Genomic DNA, 17,614 nt, shown 5'->3' with positions numbered 1-17,614 from the left:
ATGAACAATATTCAAAGCCAGAGGGTAACAAGAAGAAGCGCAAGTATCTCTCACCCTCTGAGATACAAAAGTACAAAGAGGAAGGAAGGTGGTTTCCTTGTGGTGAGTTAGGGCATATGAAGCCTGATTGTCCTCACAAAAGGAAGGAAGCAAATGCGGTTAAAGATCCTCCTTCGCCATCCTCAAATTTTGTTCTGGATGTGCAAGCTAACACTCATTCAAATGAGAAGAAAAGACAACTCTTAAAGGGTTGGGGGACACTCAACAATCAACAAGTTTTGATACTCTTTGATCCAGGGTCCAGAGATAATTTTGTATTAGTAGATATTGTTGAAAGGCTACAAATTCCACCGGATCGATTGGGAACACCAATTGGATCAGGTTCGGCATCTGAAGGACTTACAACCAATGGTTGGAACATAGTATGCATTGCTGATGCTGGAGATTGGTATGTACCAATGGTTAGTCATGTTAGCATTTCTAAAGAAATGAAGAAAGCTATTTCTGCATACATGATTTTTGTGAGAGAGTTAAAAGAAACTAATGATTCAAGGGCACTTGGTGTGTCTAATGAACACACAATACCAACTAATGCTTCTAAGTCTCAGACTTTAAAAGAACGCTTGTCTTTAATTGATCAAGCTAGACATGATTTTGTTAAACAATATGAAGATTGTTTTAGTGATTCATGCCCAGGAGAGTTACCTTCTAAGCGCCCCGAAGATCACACAATTGATCTTATCCCAGACAGTTCACCACCTAACCAACTGCCTTACCGAGTAAGTGCAAGTCAGCACAAGAGGAGATTCTAACACAAGTAAATGAATTGTTGGAAAAAGGGTTAGTTCAACCTAGCTCTTCTCCATACTGCTCTCCAATCTTTCTTGTTCAAAAGAAAGATGGTTCTTTTCGTATATGCATAAACTACAGATCTTTGAACAAGATCACAATTAAGAACCGTTTTTCTATCCCAAGGATAGATGATATCTTGGATAAGTTGCAAGGGGTTAGTATCTTTAGTTGCATTGATCTCAAGAGCAGCTATCACTAGATACGGATAGTACCTGAAGATGCTCATAAGACAGCTTTTCGTACGACATTTGGACTATATGAGTTCTTAGGCATGCCATTTGGTTTGACTAATGCACCCGCCACATTCAATCGAATAATGGAGAGAATTTTCAGACCTCACTCAAAGTTCACAGGTGTCTTCTTTGATGACATTCTAATATTTTTACGGTCTGAAGAAGAGCATAGAAAACATATATCTATTGTTTTTCAAGAGCTTCGTAAGCATAGACTACAGGTCAATGCAAAGAAGAGTGAAATTTTCCTTTCGGAAATTCATTACTTAGGCCATATTGTTTCTCACAATTTGGTGAGAATGGATCGTGAGAAGATTCAAGCCATTGTCGAATGGTCTACACCTACTTCTGTACATGAAGTTAGAAGTTTCTTGGGCCTATGTTCATACTATAGGAGGTTCATACGAGGTTTTGCGTATGCTGCATCTCCTCTACACGACCTTACTAAGAAGCGAATGCCTTTTTGCTGGGGATCAAGGCAACTACAAGCCTTTGAAAGAATTAAGTTTCTTGTGACTCAAGAACCAATTCTTATAGTTCCGGATCTTCAAAAACCTTTTAAAGTTCACTGCGATGCTTCTGGGGATTGCATTGGAGCTGTGCTTAACCAAGAGCATCATGCAATAGCATTTGAGAGCTGACGCCTCAAGGACCATGAGCTACATGCTCCAATATATGAGAAAGAGCTTATGGCGGTGGTACATGCTCTTTAAGTATGGAAACACTATTTACTTGGTGCAGATTTTGTTATTAAAATAGATCGCCAAAGTCTAAGATACTTCCTCACTCAAAAGAAGCTCTCAGAGAAACAGATGTATTGGGAAAATTTCTTATCTATGTTTCATTTTCAAATCCTTTACACATTTGGAACTAAGAATGTGGTAGCAGATGCTCTATCACGGCGACATCGAGTGAATGCAATCACAACCGTTTACCATAACGAGTTCATGGATTTACCCAAAATGTATGCAACTGATTCCGACTTTTCAACCATATGGGATCAACTTAACTCAGGTTAGTTGATTACACCTTACTCAATTCGAGATGGTTATTTGTATCAGCATCAAGCAATTTGTGTAGCATTACCATTGCGACACAAGGTAATGGATGAAGCACATGCATCTCCATATGTTTGACATAGGGATATTCTACCCACTACTCAAGCATTGAAAAGATATTTCTTTTGGCCCACTCTTAGAGCTGACATTGAAAGATATGCTCGCGAGTGCAAGATATGCCAAAAAGTAAAGTATGACAGGCATAAACCACCTGGTCTATTGAAGCCATTACCTATTCCCAATGAGCCTTGGGAAAGTATAGCCATGAACTTTATCACGGAGCTTCCTCGCACACAAGCAGACAATGGTGCAATTTGGACTATCATTGATAGATTTAGTAAGCAAGCTCACTTTATATCCGTGCGAAAGACAATCAAAGCCGATCATATGGCTAAGCTATTCATTGCTCATATTTTCAAGCATCATGGCATGTCTAAGTCGATTATAAGTAATCGAGATCTCCGCATGACTAGCCTCTTTTGGCAAGCTCTCTTCGAGAACCTCGCGACAAAGTTAAAGTTTTCATCCTTTTATCATCCTCAAACGGATGGGTAGAGTGAAAGTGCTAATTCTACTGTTTTGGACCTTTTGAAATCCTATGTCTCTGATAATCAAAGAGAATGGGAAAAGTATTTTCCTTTAGTAGAGTTTGCATACAATAATACGGTGTACTCTAGTACAGATGAGTTTGTTAGAGACATTGATACAACTTTCACTCAAGTAAAAGCTGCTATCCAAAGGACACAAGAGAAGCATAAATGCGAAGCAGATAAGCATCGTCGTAAGTTAGATCTCAAGTTGGGACAGTATGTTCTTCTTAAGTTTGAGAAGGCTCGCTTGAAGAAGCAGAAAGGCCAAAAGGGTAAAGTGGTTAAGCTTTCTAATCGCTATTATGGCCCTTTCAAGATCACAGATAAGATAAACGATGTGACTTTTTGTTTGGATCTACCAAGTCATTGGAACATTCATAATGCTTTTCATATAAGTTTGCTATGTCCCTGTATTGGAGAATCTCCAATGGAACCAATCAAGGAAGATTTACCTGACATAGAAGAAACAGAAGAGTTCCTTGTATCTGAAAGAATTTTACACCATCAGGACAATACTCTAAGGTCAGGTAAGGTATTACGGAAGTATTTGGTTAAGTTTAAGAATTATCCCCCATTGGACGCTCAGTTTATGACTGAGAGAGAACTACAAGACTTTCCAGATCTTCTTAAGGACTATGTATCCCCTCTACAGTTGAGGTCAACTGTTTAGAAGCCAGCGGGATGTCACTAAATTGATTGCTTATTACACATTCTCTATTTAATAAATTTATGTCAATAAATTAATGACTCACTTTTCTTTAAGTGTTGATGATGATTTAGCATGGCCATGAGACCATTTAGAGACCGGTATTCCTAGTGTATCACTTAATGGGGTGATCAGAGCATTGTGACGGTGATATTTGGTACAAGCAATACAAGTTATGAAGGGGGAAAGAAGTGTTTGCCAAGTGTAAGAGTGTACACAAGAGCCAAGGAGTTACACATAAATGAAGATGGATTGAGTTCTAAGAAGAGGAAGTGCATTAGCATTGTGTATATGTATTTATGTGTGCATCTAGGGACGCATGGGAATGCTTTACTTGTGTGTAATGAGCATTGCATTCATTTGGGGTCATCCTCTCCCCTATAAGTCAAGTTTTAAGGTCTTTTCTTTCATTAAGAAAGACAAGAGAGGGAATTCTCTCACTAAGAAAGATGAGAGACGTGATCCTTCGGAAGTGAGGAGAGAAGTGATTTTCTCTTTCTAAGGTTTAAAATGACACAAGCTTTTGTGTGGAATTCAATCTTAAGGTTGAGACCCAAGGCAATCTAATGAACTCTCCTTATCTATGACTCAAGGTGGTTGCATGGATCACAAGTTAAAAATATGGTTTAAAAAACTGTTTTTTGGAAAATTCATTTTTAAAATATCTCGCAATAGGAAAACAATCTCTAAAAACGGGTCGCGTCAGTTATCAGAAATAACGAGATCTGCAACTTTCGTGTTGGATGTTTTTTCATCCAAACAACGCACAAACAGATATCTCGAAATTAGTGCTGCAGAGTGGAACAACCACATCTTGCATGAAGATCAACTCAACTCTCTCTCCAAGAAGAGAAGCTCTTGAAAGCCTTTAAAAGAGGAGGCTCTCCTTGGGTGTAAGGGAGAGGTGAATGAAGCATGACTTTGCATGTATCCAAGAGGAGAAGAGAAGGTGCAAGTGCTGCGGATGCCCTATTGAAATCAGTGTTGCGGAAGCCCTGCTGAAATCAAGTTCCAAGAGGAGAAGAGAAGGTGCAAGTGGTGCGGAAGCTCTGTTGAAATCAAACGCCAAGAGGAGAGCCCTACACATATTGTGTAGGAGAGAAGGAGACTCAAGAATGATCAAAAGGTGCCAACTTCCAAGTTGTGCAAGTGTTAGCTGGTTGTATACCGTGCAAGGAACAGTGATCTTGTTTCCAAGATCTACATGTAAGAACTGGCTTATGTGTAACGGAGGAGCTTACTCCTTGTCAATAATATAACTCCACAAGGGGGGGGACTGGCCCATCTTCCAGTCCCTAGTGTATTGCCAATTTCTCTACTTCTCTCTCTATATCTTTCTTTTCTCTCATCTATTCTCCCTCTGTGCCAACATAATATTCGCCATATATATTTTAAGTATATAAGAAAGTCAAGCGTGTATCTCGGATTCTATAACAGATACCTTTGGATGACCAGTTTATTTTGGAAGAGGCTGTTTGAGAATATGGGTGTATCACGCTGAAATTCTCATCCTCCTTCCATCCATAGACAGATGGTTAGTCTGAGGAAGAAAATTCCACAGTGTCAGATCTTTTGAGGTGCTATGTCTCAGACCACAAGACATAGTGGGAGCAGTATTTTCCCTTAGTTGAGTTTTCTTACAACAATATAGTGCATAGTTCCATTGGCAAAGCATAGTTTGAGGTAGTTGAGGGTGGCAAGAAGATACCACCTATCTTGCAGACTAAGAATAAGATCTTTGAGGTTGATCGCTATATGGAAAACTTGGATGTTGCCTGTGCAAAGATAAAATATGCACTTCAAAGATCACACAAAAAGAAAAAGAAGGCAGCTGGTCACCGTTGATTACGTATTGCTATGTTTTGAAAGGGCAAGATTGAAAGGAAGAGAGAGATTGTATGTGAAGTTGAGTATGAGATACTATGGTTCCTTCTAGGTGTTGAAAAAGATAAACGATGTGGCATATCAACTAAAATTGCCTCCACATTGGCAGATACACAATGCTTTTCATGTCAGTTTGTTGAGGCCTTTTCATGTTGGTGATGTGTCAAAGGATACGTGTGCTAAAATTTAGCTTGAGGTTGTGTAGTTGGATGAGATTTTGATACGTGAGCATATCTTGGCACATAAGGAAAGAAAGGTTAGAGGTGAAGTTTCCAAGAGATATTTAGTGAAGTTTCAAAACTATTTACTAATGGATGCAAAATGGATGGAAGGAGGATGACTTGGCAGACTATCCTTAGTTGTTACAACTTTAGCTAGATGCCTTTTAGTTAGAGCCGACTTCAGTTCGGGGTCAGTCAGGTTCAACAGAGTAGGGCTTCGGAGTATTACCTGATGCTCAAGGGAGATGTATCACTTCCACTTCTCTAATTGTGGATAGCTCTCGTATGTAGTGGATCTTAGATGTATTTAGTATGCTTCCAAGGTACTGTGCTAATAGTATGTCTACCATGTGGTCACTACATAGTGCACTAGTCATTGTGAAATATATGCAGATGAGTATGGTTGTTACCATGGCTCTGAGATTATACTTTTGCATCAGTGTACAATCAGTTCATGATCAATTGGGCATGAGCTTTCGCCTGAGTTTTGAGATCAAATTCTGATTAGTCTTGGCTTAGTTTTTGATCGTTTTGAAAATAGTTTATGGTCACTTTTGGGATGAGTTTTGCAATAGTTACTAATCAGTTTTACAGTTAGTTCCATAGACAACAGCATGTTAGTAAATGCCATTGATAGCTTCAGCCATGTTTTATGTTGAGAATATGCTTCATTATGGTTGTGAAGTTAGAACAGTTGAGAAACTCGAGTTATGGATACATCCAATGGGTTTCTAGCAATAGTTTTGGACTGTATTTCAGATTTATATAATGTTTATGCTGGTTGGAAAATTTCACCAAGATTTGGGGCATATAGCATGGTTAGACAACAATGACCAATCTTGTGACTGTGATGCCTCATCGAAATTCTAGTGCAATATGCTTTTCTTTTGGCACAATGCAGAGCAATCGAGGACTATTGCAGGGATTTCAAGAGTGAGGTCTATCACGGAGACACGAAATTTTAAGATGTTTTAATCTTGTGGATAACATTTGATTAAGTTATTAATCAAACGTACAAGTTTGTTTAGCACATGTGATACGCATGGCAGTTGTTTCATGGTAACTGGCCAAGGATTCTGAGGATGCAGTGGGTGTCAAAGGCAAAAGTTGTGATAAGTTATGCCAGTCCGGCTTTGGGGGTTAGTTGGTGTCAATTTTGACCCTAGGACAGTTATTTGGCCAATGCGTGTCAGTGGTGACACTAGGGACTAGCATTAATTAATTAATTAATGCTAGTTTAAGGCTCAATAGAGGTTGGAGACCACTCCAGGTTGCAAATGGCCTAGCCAATTTAATTATGGATGGGTACATTTTATTTTGGGCAAGGTTAGAAAGGGTTGAAGTTAATTTTGAGGATTATTTAATTTTGAAAATTAACTAAATGATTGAATAATGCTGAAAAATGGGTTTAGAAGGTTGCCACTTGGCAAAAATGCACATGTAAATTGAGAAAACATTTTTGGGGGTTGGGTCTCAGCCATTCAGTTAGTTTACAGCCTAGAAGAGAGAGAGAGGAAGCTATTGGTCCACCTTCCAGGGGTTGGCAATAGCATTGCTGATTAGGTGATAGCATTTTGGAGGTGCTTGGCAGCAAGTGACAACATTAAATGTAGGTTAAAGGAGATAGCAGGCAAATTTTAGGGCTTTCTCGCGAAGAAAATCAGATTTCTCTCTCATCTTAGCTTTCTCTCACCTTCTCTAGTAATTTCTCAACCATTCTCAGTAGATCTCAACCAAATATGGTGGACAGTAGGAGGATTTATGTTGTAAACGTTAAATTTCTCCAGAAATTAGGGTTTGACAGTCACCTTGGGACCTGTGCTATTAGGAGAAGACATCAAACATTGAAATCAACACTTGAAATTCATTGAATTGATAGGGATTTTAGATGCTAGCCCATCCATTGTAAACTGAGGCAGAATTTGGCCAATTAGTGGTCCCATTTGTGCAAGTCTTGGGTGAAAATCAAGGGGCAATTGGCCTAAATTACTTGTTGATTGTATGTACAACAAGGGGCTTTTGGATCGGCAAAGGAGAGGGGCACCGGTTTTGGGGCCAATCGAATGTCTATTGTCCAAGATTGTTAAGGTAGTGTATGCATGTGAGTTTATGCTAAGTTTTCAATTGCTGTAATTAAGTGCTTGATCAGGTTCGACCACCCTATCCGAGAAGGAAGGCTGGTTTTACAAAGCATCAAAATTTCATGTCCTCATGAGAGGAGCTCCAAAGGCTTTCAAGGCTTCACAATCTCATTCACATGATTAATTGTCACTATTCCTCGGTGGTTCTTAGAGCTTTTGCAGGAGTCTATAGTCACTTTCTTCGTAGAGACATCCACCGATGGACCTTGGCGAGTGGCATGTCTACAAAAGCTAGGATAGGAGTAGGGGCCATAGCAAGACAAAAGAGAGGAAGAAGAAAAGAAGTCCAAGAAGAGCAGAAGAAAATGTGAAGAGCAAGAAGAAGAAAGAGGAGACATCATGAACAAGTCTGTTGCCTGCTCACAATAGCCCATTGCTCAGCAAATCTGTGGCCTACTGACAACCTCCCATCGCCCATCCGCTGCTTAGTCTGTAAATTGCAATATGCCCATGTCTCCAAGTTGCAACAGTCCGCTAGTCTCTAGGTCATCGTTTCATCCATCTGATGCATCACATTGCTGCACGTCATTGTGTTGATGCCTAGCAGTTGACAACTATAACCCTTTCTTATCTATTGATCTTACTGATCTCCACTCTCTTATCAGCAATCTTTACATCTATTAAGTCTTTCTTATGAAGTTTAACAACACTTATCACTTAAGCCCCCTTTTCACACGCATTAAAGTTCACCCAAATTTTCTCATCAAATTCCTATCAATTTCTGATAAAATCTTCAACAAGTTGACCCCAAATTTTTGGGATGGCCTCTTATACATCAGCCCAACTTTCACCCCAAATGTGCCACCACTGCCCAATGACCAGTGCAATCATTGATCTGTCGCGCCCATAAGCAGTTATTGCAATTTCTCTCCTTTCTGATGTGCGTTTTCAGGTTTCAAACAGCAGCAAGACAATTCTTTTTTTGGGCAGTTTTGGCACTTGTGTTAGCATGTGCATTGGTCAGCGTTTCATGGCAGGTCAAACTGATTTTCTTGGAATGTTTGCAAGGATGGCAAGTTGGATGGTCTGATACCTTTGTACTGGATTCTCCCTATAGAGCAGCGAGATTGGGAGATGTTTATCCCCTATGCTTTTGTTGATTTCAAAATGTTAAGACCTTTTTTTAAAGCTTAGTAATGATTATGATATGACTTTAACAGAGTTTTCTCTTCTTGGGAAAAAGATCTGCAAAGTATAATTGCATCTGATGTTATTTTTTGCTACCTTTTTGCAAAATTACCTCTCTTGAAATCATCCTAAGTTTAAAGTGATCTGGTGACTGGTCATTAAAGTAGTTTGTGATGAAAATTTTACGATCTTTTCCTTCCTTGTATGCATGAATATGTATCAAGCCTCGCCTAGTTAAGGGACGCTGAGGGCACACTTGGGCCAAAAATTTGTACACTTTTGTGCGTACATGCATCTTTTAAAATATCTGACTACTTGTTCACAACTTACTTGACAGTTCAAGGATCATATTTTGAAAGGTTCTTCCATTTGACTGCAACATTAACACCTGATCAGGTATGCCATTAGAGTTTATTGCACGGTTTGAGCATGGTGAAATGGTGATGACCAGCTGGTCATTCATCCTAATAGTACCCTATTTGCAGAGAGCTGAATTCCTTGAAAAAGATGAACAAATAGAGGGAGTACATTCTGTTGCTGCAAGTGCAGGTGATACCACTGTAAGGGCCGCTCATTTATGTGCAGTTCCTTTTGCATATAGCATGTTCCAGAAATTGGTATTCTAGATCTCACGTGAAAGCCACAGTAGCAGCCTTATTTAAGATCTTTGATATGTCAACCTCCTTTTGATTGCAGCCTCCTGACTTGAGCACTTCTGTGGATCTGCATTTTGTATGCTTTGTTTGTGTTGACGGTAAGGGGATATTTTATTATTATTATTATTATTATTATTATTTTGGGGGGAGGGGGGGTGTGTTTTCAGTTTATATGATTGAATGGTATATGAATCTTTGATACTTCAGGTGGTCTGTATGAATTGGATGGAAGAAGGCCCCAACCTATCTACCGTAGGTCGTCCACACCAAAGACGCTTCTTCAAGTAAGAGTCTTGACAAGTTTGGATCATTGTGAGCATATTGTTTGTCTAGTTGAATCGAAGAATCTGTTGGGAACCTAGTTTCGTTCCCTAGTTTCTAATACTTTAGTGTAGCTCTATGGTGAGGTCAAGTGGGCTGAATCAACAAGACCCAAAACGTCCTACTCAAGAATTTAGTGCTGATTTGCATTATAGTTCCAAGTGACCAACCATCATAGGAGCTATCCATAAACGATTGAGGGTAGAAGAACACCATATCTCTTTGCTTCAGGAGGAGAAGTGACTTGTGGATGTAGACTTGATCGAAAGGACTAAAACTATTGAAGGTTCTACTAGAGTCCTTTTCTTTACAGGTCTATTGTTCTCATTATAGGAGTTGAATCTGCTAGCTTTATGTGTGGTCTTGTTCTTCTTCTGTTCACTTAACCTTTGATCTTATTAGTTGCCCTCACTTTTTTCTTGAATGAGATCCAACTGACATGAGTTAGGTTGACCAGGGATACTCTTTACTTTTCAAAATATTTTATTCTAGTAAATTTTACTATTTACACACTTATGGCCTCCAGTATTCTTTGCAAATAGTATGTTAAATTATGGCATTCACAATATATGCAAACCCTAATCCTAATGTATCAAGGTCTAACATAATATATTGTGGTGGTAGGATGAGAGAGTGTGAGATGCACATAGTGGACATTGTCAAGGACATGAGTGAAACAAAGAATGTTCTAGAAACATTGATCAATATGCAATTTTGTGGAAGTTGTTGTAGAAGGATATTCAAGTATTGATGATGCTTCTCTTCATTCTTATTAAGCACAAGAATACCCTCTAAGAAGTGCCAATATATTGTTGAGGATCTTTGAAGAAGCTCTCCATCACTCAATGGTGGTCGGTACATTAGTTAATCTAAAAGCAATCATCAAGGATTCATAAAGACCAAATAAAATGGAGAGAGCAGTTTTGTAAGTGCCTTCTGGTGTAACACAGAATCTATAATAATCACTCTCAAGATTATTGTGATTGAAGATATTTGAGCCTCTTAGATGATGAAAAATATGATCGATGTGGAGGAAGTAAATTTGATGGTTGATAATATTCTTTTTGAGGATTGGATAATTAGTGCGCATTTGGAATGTGTGATCTTTATTCTAAACAAGAAGAATAGAATGGTGAGTTACTTGATATACTTACTCCACAATTGTTAATCCTTGGATATCTGGATGGGTGCTACTAGCATTGGTTAGAGTGGTCATGAAGTGACTTAGTGTGAAGGCATTAATAATACTTCGGGGTCATGGTAGGACCGAGTCCTATTTATAGGACTCAAGGCCTTATTGTGCATATCCATTGTCCCATCACCACTCTTGGACTCTTGGCCGGTTGGCCAACGTTTTTGTACACTGGGATGGTGTAACTTGGTGGTATGAGATGCCAATTCTTGGGATATGGTTGTGACTCGGAGTGTTGCTAGCTTCTAGGCTCGGGGATGAGCCTGTTTGGCTCTATGGTCGGGAGGTGAGTTTGATGTCCAATCCCTTTATATTCATGGATATGGCTTGTGTCGTGTCTCAAGTGCAGGTTGGATCCTAGGCGGTGGACATTTCATTGGTATTAGAATGTCAACTTGCAATCTGGTACGAGATCCAATGACATGAAGAAAATTACTTCTGCTCATAGAACTGTAATGGTTCATGCTTGATAGGTGTCCCCTTATCTCATTTAGGGTGGGATGGGATATTGCAAGTGGGAGGGGCATAGATAAGGGGCGTGTGTTATAGATTTTGGATACAATAAGTTACGTTTCTTGTTTGGTACTTTTGTAAAGGTTTTGTATTGAGACGATGCATGTGCGCAAGTGTCTTTGGTGGTACTATAATTGGGGTCTAGAGAGTTGCCACTCCGAGACCATGGTAGAGAACACACACACACACACACACACACACACACGTGTGTGTGTGTGTGTGTATGTGTGTGTGTGTGTGTGCATGCGCGTGCACATGTCTGCATGTGTGCATGCATGCATAGGCTATGGCCACGATTGGGTAAAGATTTAAAATTTACTCTTTTTTTCTTTACCAAATATGATTATCTTTTATGGACCAACCATTGTTGTTGTAGGGTATGATCGCAACTTCAATTTGCTATGCAACGATAAATTCTATGAGATGGATGGATTCCAAGATGACTTCAGGATGTGCTTTAGGTTTAGGTTCTAGCATCCCTTTCATCGTGCATGGGAGCCGACACATCTCTCCATCTCTTGGAAGCCATGTGATAGACTTGGCAAAATCTGGCAAAGATTTTGCTAGATCTTGTTGCTTTGGATTGCACCAAATATTTTGTTTTAATATTAATATTTAATGTTAATATAACAATAACGTTTAATGTTACCATATCATTTAATGTTAATGTGACATTAACATTTGATGTTTATGCTATTGTTTGTTTTGATGGCTATGATCACATTATTTTTTAATAATCTCCCTATTACCATTAATTTTAGTGTTATGGGGAGAGAAAAGGATTGCACAATAGTCTCTCTTCTTAGTAGTCGTGGAGAGAGAGAGAGAGACTACACAACAGTCAGTTTGAAGAGAGAGAGAGAAAGAGAAGGTTGTTGTAGGGGATAAGAGAAAGAGAGAGAGGAATCGTTTGTGCAAGACGGCAGGAGTTTAGGGTAGTGTTGGTGGTCCTAGTGGTTGGGTGGCTCCTTGGTTGGTGGGGTAGTGCTGTCATCTCAGACCGTGAAGCCTTGGTAGCTTCATGATTGTTCATGAGGCATGGGATATTGATATGTGTGGAGGGTTTTGGCCTAGGCATGGAGCAATTGTGTGATTAATTTAGTAGAAAATGAATTAGAATGAAAGAATTAATTGATGCACAACGAATCAACGATACTTGATCACAAATGAGAAGCAATGTATTAATGAGGGAGACAGAGTACAATGCTCAAGGTGATCACAATGAAAAATGCCACACTTATGTGCTAATGAGACACAAAGTGTCTATTTATAATAAAACGAGGCCCTAACGGCTTAACTGTCATAGGAAACCCTAAAATAAACCCTAATCCTAGTGTCACTTAGTGCCTAAGACACTAGGGGCAACAATTGTATTTAATGACAGTTTAAATGCTTAGGGAGCTTGGATTATGGATCAAAGGGCATCAACGTGTAGCCCACAAGATGACCTATAAATCTCTTTTCATAAAATGTGTGGATTGATCTAGGAAAAATGATGGAATCGTAGAAAATACACAGAAATATAAGGTCATGGTTGCACAAGTTCATCCAAGTGGATATAGCAACCTATGGTAATACAAAGCATGATAGATCTTCTATATGCTTTGGGTGGGTATGAAACATTGGGTTTCGTGTAATGGCCAAAGCACTGAGGCTATTAGTGTAGATAAGTGTTGGGAGCCATTTGGTGCACATGAAGATTTGTAAGCAACTTGTTGAGCCAAACACACTCCATTGTTGCCGCGAACACTACTCTGTACTCAGCTTCACAATTAGAAGTAGCAATTGTAATCTGCTTAGCTGGGAGATAGCAAATTGAAGATCAGGCCTCATGTGACATAGATAAATCAAGTATCCAACAGCCTGCTAATATAAAGTAGTATCAAAGGATTCACTACTATCATTAAAAGTGAATTTGAAACGAGGCTCCAAGGGAGTAGTCATAGGCTTGCAATCCTCAAACTAAAGGCGTTGAAGAAGCTGTCCAATATACTTGGATTGTGTCATAATGATTGTTGAGAAACCACTTCTTCAGTTTACACACTTCATTTAGGGTTGCGCATTGACAACCCCAAAAAGGGTTGATGTCCACATTTTGGGCCCCCACACAATGGTGTGTCGCCCTAGACAGTTTATGTCTATAAATAGGCAGTCACTTCATTCATTCTTTAGCACCACCAACCTCAACTCAGTCATTCTTCACCCCTCTTCCTTTGCCACTCCAATACTCTTTCCTCTTCTCTCCACTGCTGCACGTACCACTATTATAGGCCATGACAGCTTGTGGTCACCCTTTCTCTTCTCCTTTAAGTGTTGTGTTTACTCATCATTAGGTTTATGTTGGAGGTCTTTCGTAGGTGGCGACCTTTCCTTGGTGGTGATATCTTTGCTCCACCAGGCAACATCATTTTGCTTGCTTTTTGGATCTTCTCCACTTGGTGACAGTCTCCACTTGTTGGCATCAGGATCTATCTTCCGTTCTACATAGAGAAGGCTCCTGTAGTCTGCGTTTGCCATTATGAGGCATTGTCTCCACATCTGGCGACCTTTCCCACACAGGTATCAGCATCCTAGAGTTTGTGTTTTAAGCTTTTTAGACGCTTGCATTTGTGTTTTGCTACCTAGGCCACTTCTTGGTATTTGAGGATTGCGGTTCGCTCCCTCGACAGTTGGTGATCATCTTCCACATCTCGAACAGCATCAGAGGACTGCGGTTCACGTCCTCAACAGTTGTTCTTCACCTTGCAGTGATTACTCCGATAGCCCACTACATGGAGGACTGTGTTTCACTCCCTTCACTGTGTAGATTTCCACAGGTGTTGCCACATGATTCAGATAGGAGTTGCCCTGTCAAACAGCCATGGAAGCTGTCACCTACAGCTTAGGATCACTAGATAGAGTGTTATCGCATTCTATATGCTATCATTTGTACTAGAAGGACCTTGGGCTGCTTTCACTTGCTCTTGGAGAGCTCCAAACTACTGTCACATGTTTTGTAGGATTGATCCCTAGTAGCTGAAATCACATAAGCAACCTCTCCTTGCTCTCCAACAGCCTCCTCTCTTACAATGACTGGAATAGACTCCAACAACTCCTAAAAACGTTTTTTTTACTTGCATGGGCAAGTTTTGTCAAGTCACAGCCTTCTAATCCAATTTTCAGCACTATCCAGTCTATTAAATAGTAATTTGTAGTCTTTAAATATTGAAAATTAATTTAATAATTATGTCAATGCCCAGAAAAATAATTTGACTGGCCAATAATTAAATTGACTAGGCAACTTTCATTTTCGAGTGTCTTTGTGTCATCTTTTACCATTAGATTGGTGTTAGGTACCATTAAATGCCACTTCTCTAGTGTTACCAACTGACATTTATGGTCAAATGAATGACCTAGGCCAACAATTGACACCAGATATACCACCAAGTACGTGTGTAGCATAACTTGTAGCAACTTTTGCCTTTGACATTCCGTGATTTCCTTGGGTTCCGGGCTTGTAAATTTTCTCTAACCCTAGTTATACCTCACATGTGTAACATTTACTTAACCATGTGATTAAAAATTAATTCATATGGTAAGCGAGGTTTCAAAAATATATGTCCTCATGACAACTTATGTCTATAAATAGGCAGTCACTTCATTCATTCTTCACCACCACTGTCACCAAGTGGTGATACTTTTTGCAGTTGCTTTCCTTATTTACTCATATAAATATTTTATTTTTCTTTTCTTTAGTTGCTGTTGCTTTTTACCCCCAGAGTTCTCTTGGAATAAGCCGAGATCTTTACACGGCCAGAAGAGGCAGCCATTGGGACAAATTGGACGAATGGTTTGTTTGAGCCTTAGAACCGGTTCCATATTGAATGGGCATTGAAGAATAGAATGCCAGTGGTTTGGGACTGTGTGCTTAGCCACTGGAGATGATGTAGGACAATGAGCCTGGCCAAGTCAGAAGATGCACATGTAAGAATGCTCACGGAATAAAAGTCACTGTAATTGAGTCACATTACACTTTTTGATGTGGTTGCAATGATAAGAGTTGCTCAGAACAACTCGAGGAATGTAGGGGGTCATCATCCCTAAAATTTAGGGAGTTACTATTTTTGGATCCCAGAATCTATTCGCATCACTATCTTCGTTTTTGCACAAGGATTAATTCTTTGATCTGTGCCGAGGTCAAATTTTGTACCGATCATGGAGAATTTTAGACCGAAAGGTTTAAACGGGAAAATTGTTACATGTATGCCATGTGGCACAAATTCCCAAAAGAGAGAGAGAGCATTAAAAAAAACGTAATAGGCATAAGGGGTAGATTTGAGAATGAAGTTTTGAGGAGCTGAGGGTAGATCGCTGCATTTTCATCAGCTATGGAGAGTACTTCTTCATCTTTGACTCATGTACGGAGGTAGAGCTTGCTCCCTCTGGTCAACTCTCTCTCTATTCTCACAGATAATGTCACAGGGACGTGAAATTTTAAGATGCTTTAATCTTGCTAGTAACATTTGATTAAGTTATTAATCAAATGTGCAAGGTTGTTTAGCACATGTGATGCACATGGCAGTTATTTCATGGGAACGGGCCAAGGATCCCGAGGATGCAGTGGGTGTTAAAGGCAAAAGTTGTGTTTAGTTATGCCAACTGGGTTTTGATGGTTAGTTGGTGCCAGGTTGGACCCTAGGACAATTGTTTGGGCATTAAGTGTTAGTGGTGACACTAGGGACTCGTCTAAGGGTTAACAGAGGTTGGGAACCACTCCAAGTTGCAAATGGCCTAGCCAATTTCATTTTACAGATGGGCATGTTTAATTTTGGGCAGGGTCAAAAGGGCTGAAATTAATTTTCAGAACTAATTAATTCTGAAAAATTAATTTAATGACTGAAAATGCATTAGAAAGGTTGCCACTTGGCAAAACTTTCCCATGCAACTAGGGAGAAGGCTGTTGGAGGGTGGTGGAAGTTGAATTGCAGCCATTCTGAGCTTGGTGGAGGGAGAGAAGGTGATCAGATTTGGCCCTGAGAGGTGGCGACGACTGATCGTGCACTGCGACAGGACAGGGGGCAACAGGTTTTCTCTTCCGCCTCAAGAGAGGCGGCGGTAGAAGAGGAGGGCTCGCCAGCTGAGCTGGTGTTTTATCTTGGGGCTTTTGAAGCTGTTGGTGCCATCAGATTTGTCATTAGAGCTACGAATCAAAAGATACATTTCAGCCGATTTTCTCTCTCTCTACAGCATTCTCTCATCTCCTCCAGTCTATGCTCGAGCATTCTCAGTAATTCTCAGCCATTGGTAGCAGAGTACAGCCAAATTTGGTGGACAACAGAGAGTTTACTGCTGTAAACCCTAAATTACAGCAGTAATTAGGGTTTAGCAGCCACATTGGGACCTGTGCCATTAGTCAAAGGCATTGTACACTGAAATCAGCACCAGAAATTCATGGAATTGTGAGGATTTCAGATGCCAGCCCATCTATTGTGAATTTGGGGCAGCATTTGACCAGTTGGGGTTCCATTAGAGCAAGTCCTGGGTGAAAATCAAGGGGCAATTTGCCCGAATGCTTTGTTGATTATTGGAACGGCAAGGGGCTTTTGAATCAGCCAAGGAGATCGTGAAATCTTGGCTTGTAATTTATCCATTAGCAATTGAAATTAAAGAAATACTAAAAGGGGCGCCAGTTTTGGGGCAACAGGGTATTCACTGTCCAAGTTTATGAAGGTAAAGTGAGCATTTCAGTTTATGTTCATTTGTTGATTGCTGTAATTAAGTGCTTAATCACGTTAAACCACCCTATCCGAGAAGATAGGCTGGTTCCAAATAATGCTTTCCTAAAAGGGATGTTTTTCTGGACATTCTGGAAAGTAAGAATAGTGAATTTAGAGTTCTGTAGACTGCAATTCTGCACATGAATCATTGAGTTTTGGTCACAGAAATTGCTTTCCTAAAAGGGATGTTATTTTGGACATGCTGGACAGTAAGAACAATGAATTCAAAGATTTGCAGACTGCAATTCTACACATAAATCATTGAGTTATGGTTACAGAAAATGCTTTTCTAAAAGGGATGTGGTTCTGGTCATGCTGTACTGTCCTTATGCAGTTGGGATTTACTCAGAAAAGATGAAAACC

The 17,614-nt window shown here is 39.8% G+C and overlaps 1 protein-coding gene across 1 annotated transcript in view; it reads left to right on the top strand.

Annotated features, from left to right (window-relative positions):
* The window catches only part of UCH3 (ubiquitin C-terminal hydrolase 3), a 92,322-nt gene that overhangs the window by 27,802 nt on the left and 46,906 nt on the right, over positions 1–17,614 (top strand). The window contains exons 5-8 of the mRNA XM_087693471.1: positions 9,151–9,209; positions 9,299–9,373; positions 9,510–9,567; positions 9,677–9,753. Coding sequence (XP_087549597.1) covers positions 9,151–9,209; positions 9,299–9,373; positions 9,510–9,567; positions 9,677–9,753 — 269 coding nt within the window. The remainder of the gene's footprint in view (positions 1–9,150; positions 9,210–9,298; positions 9,374–9,509; positions 9,568–9,676; positions 9,754–17,614) is intronic.

This window comes from Lygodium microphyllum, chromosome 14 (genome assembly GCF_053477565.2).
Source record: "Lygodium microphyllum isolate KBCC chromosome 14, Lygodium_microphyllum_v1.1.10, whole genome shotgun sequence".
NCBI lineage: Eukaryota > Viridiplantae > Streptophyta > Polypodiopsida > Schizaeales > Lygodiaceae > Lygodium > Lygodium microphyllum.
Note: the sequence above shows the minus strand (reverse complement) of the source record. Positions and strands in the feature narration are given on the sequence as shown.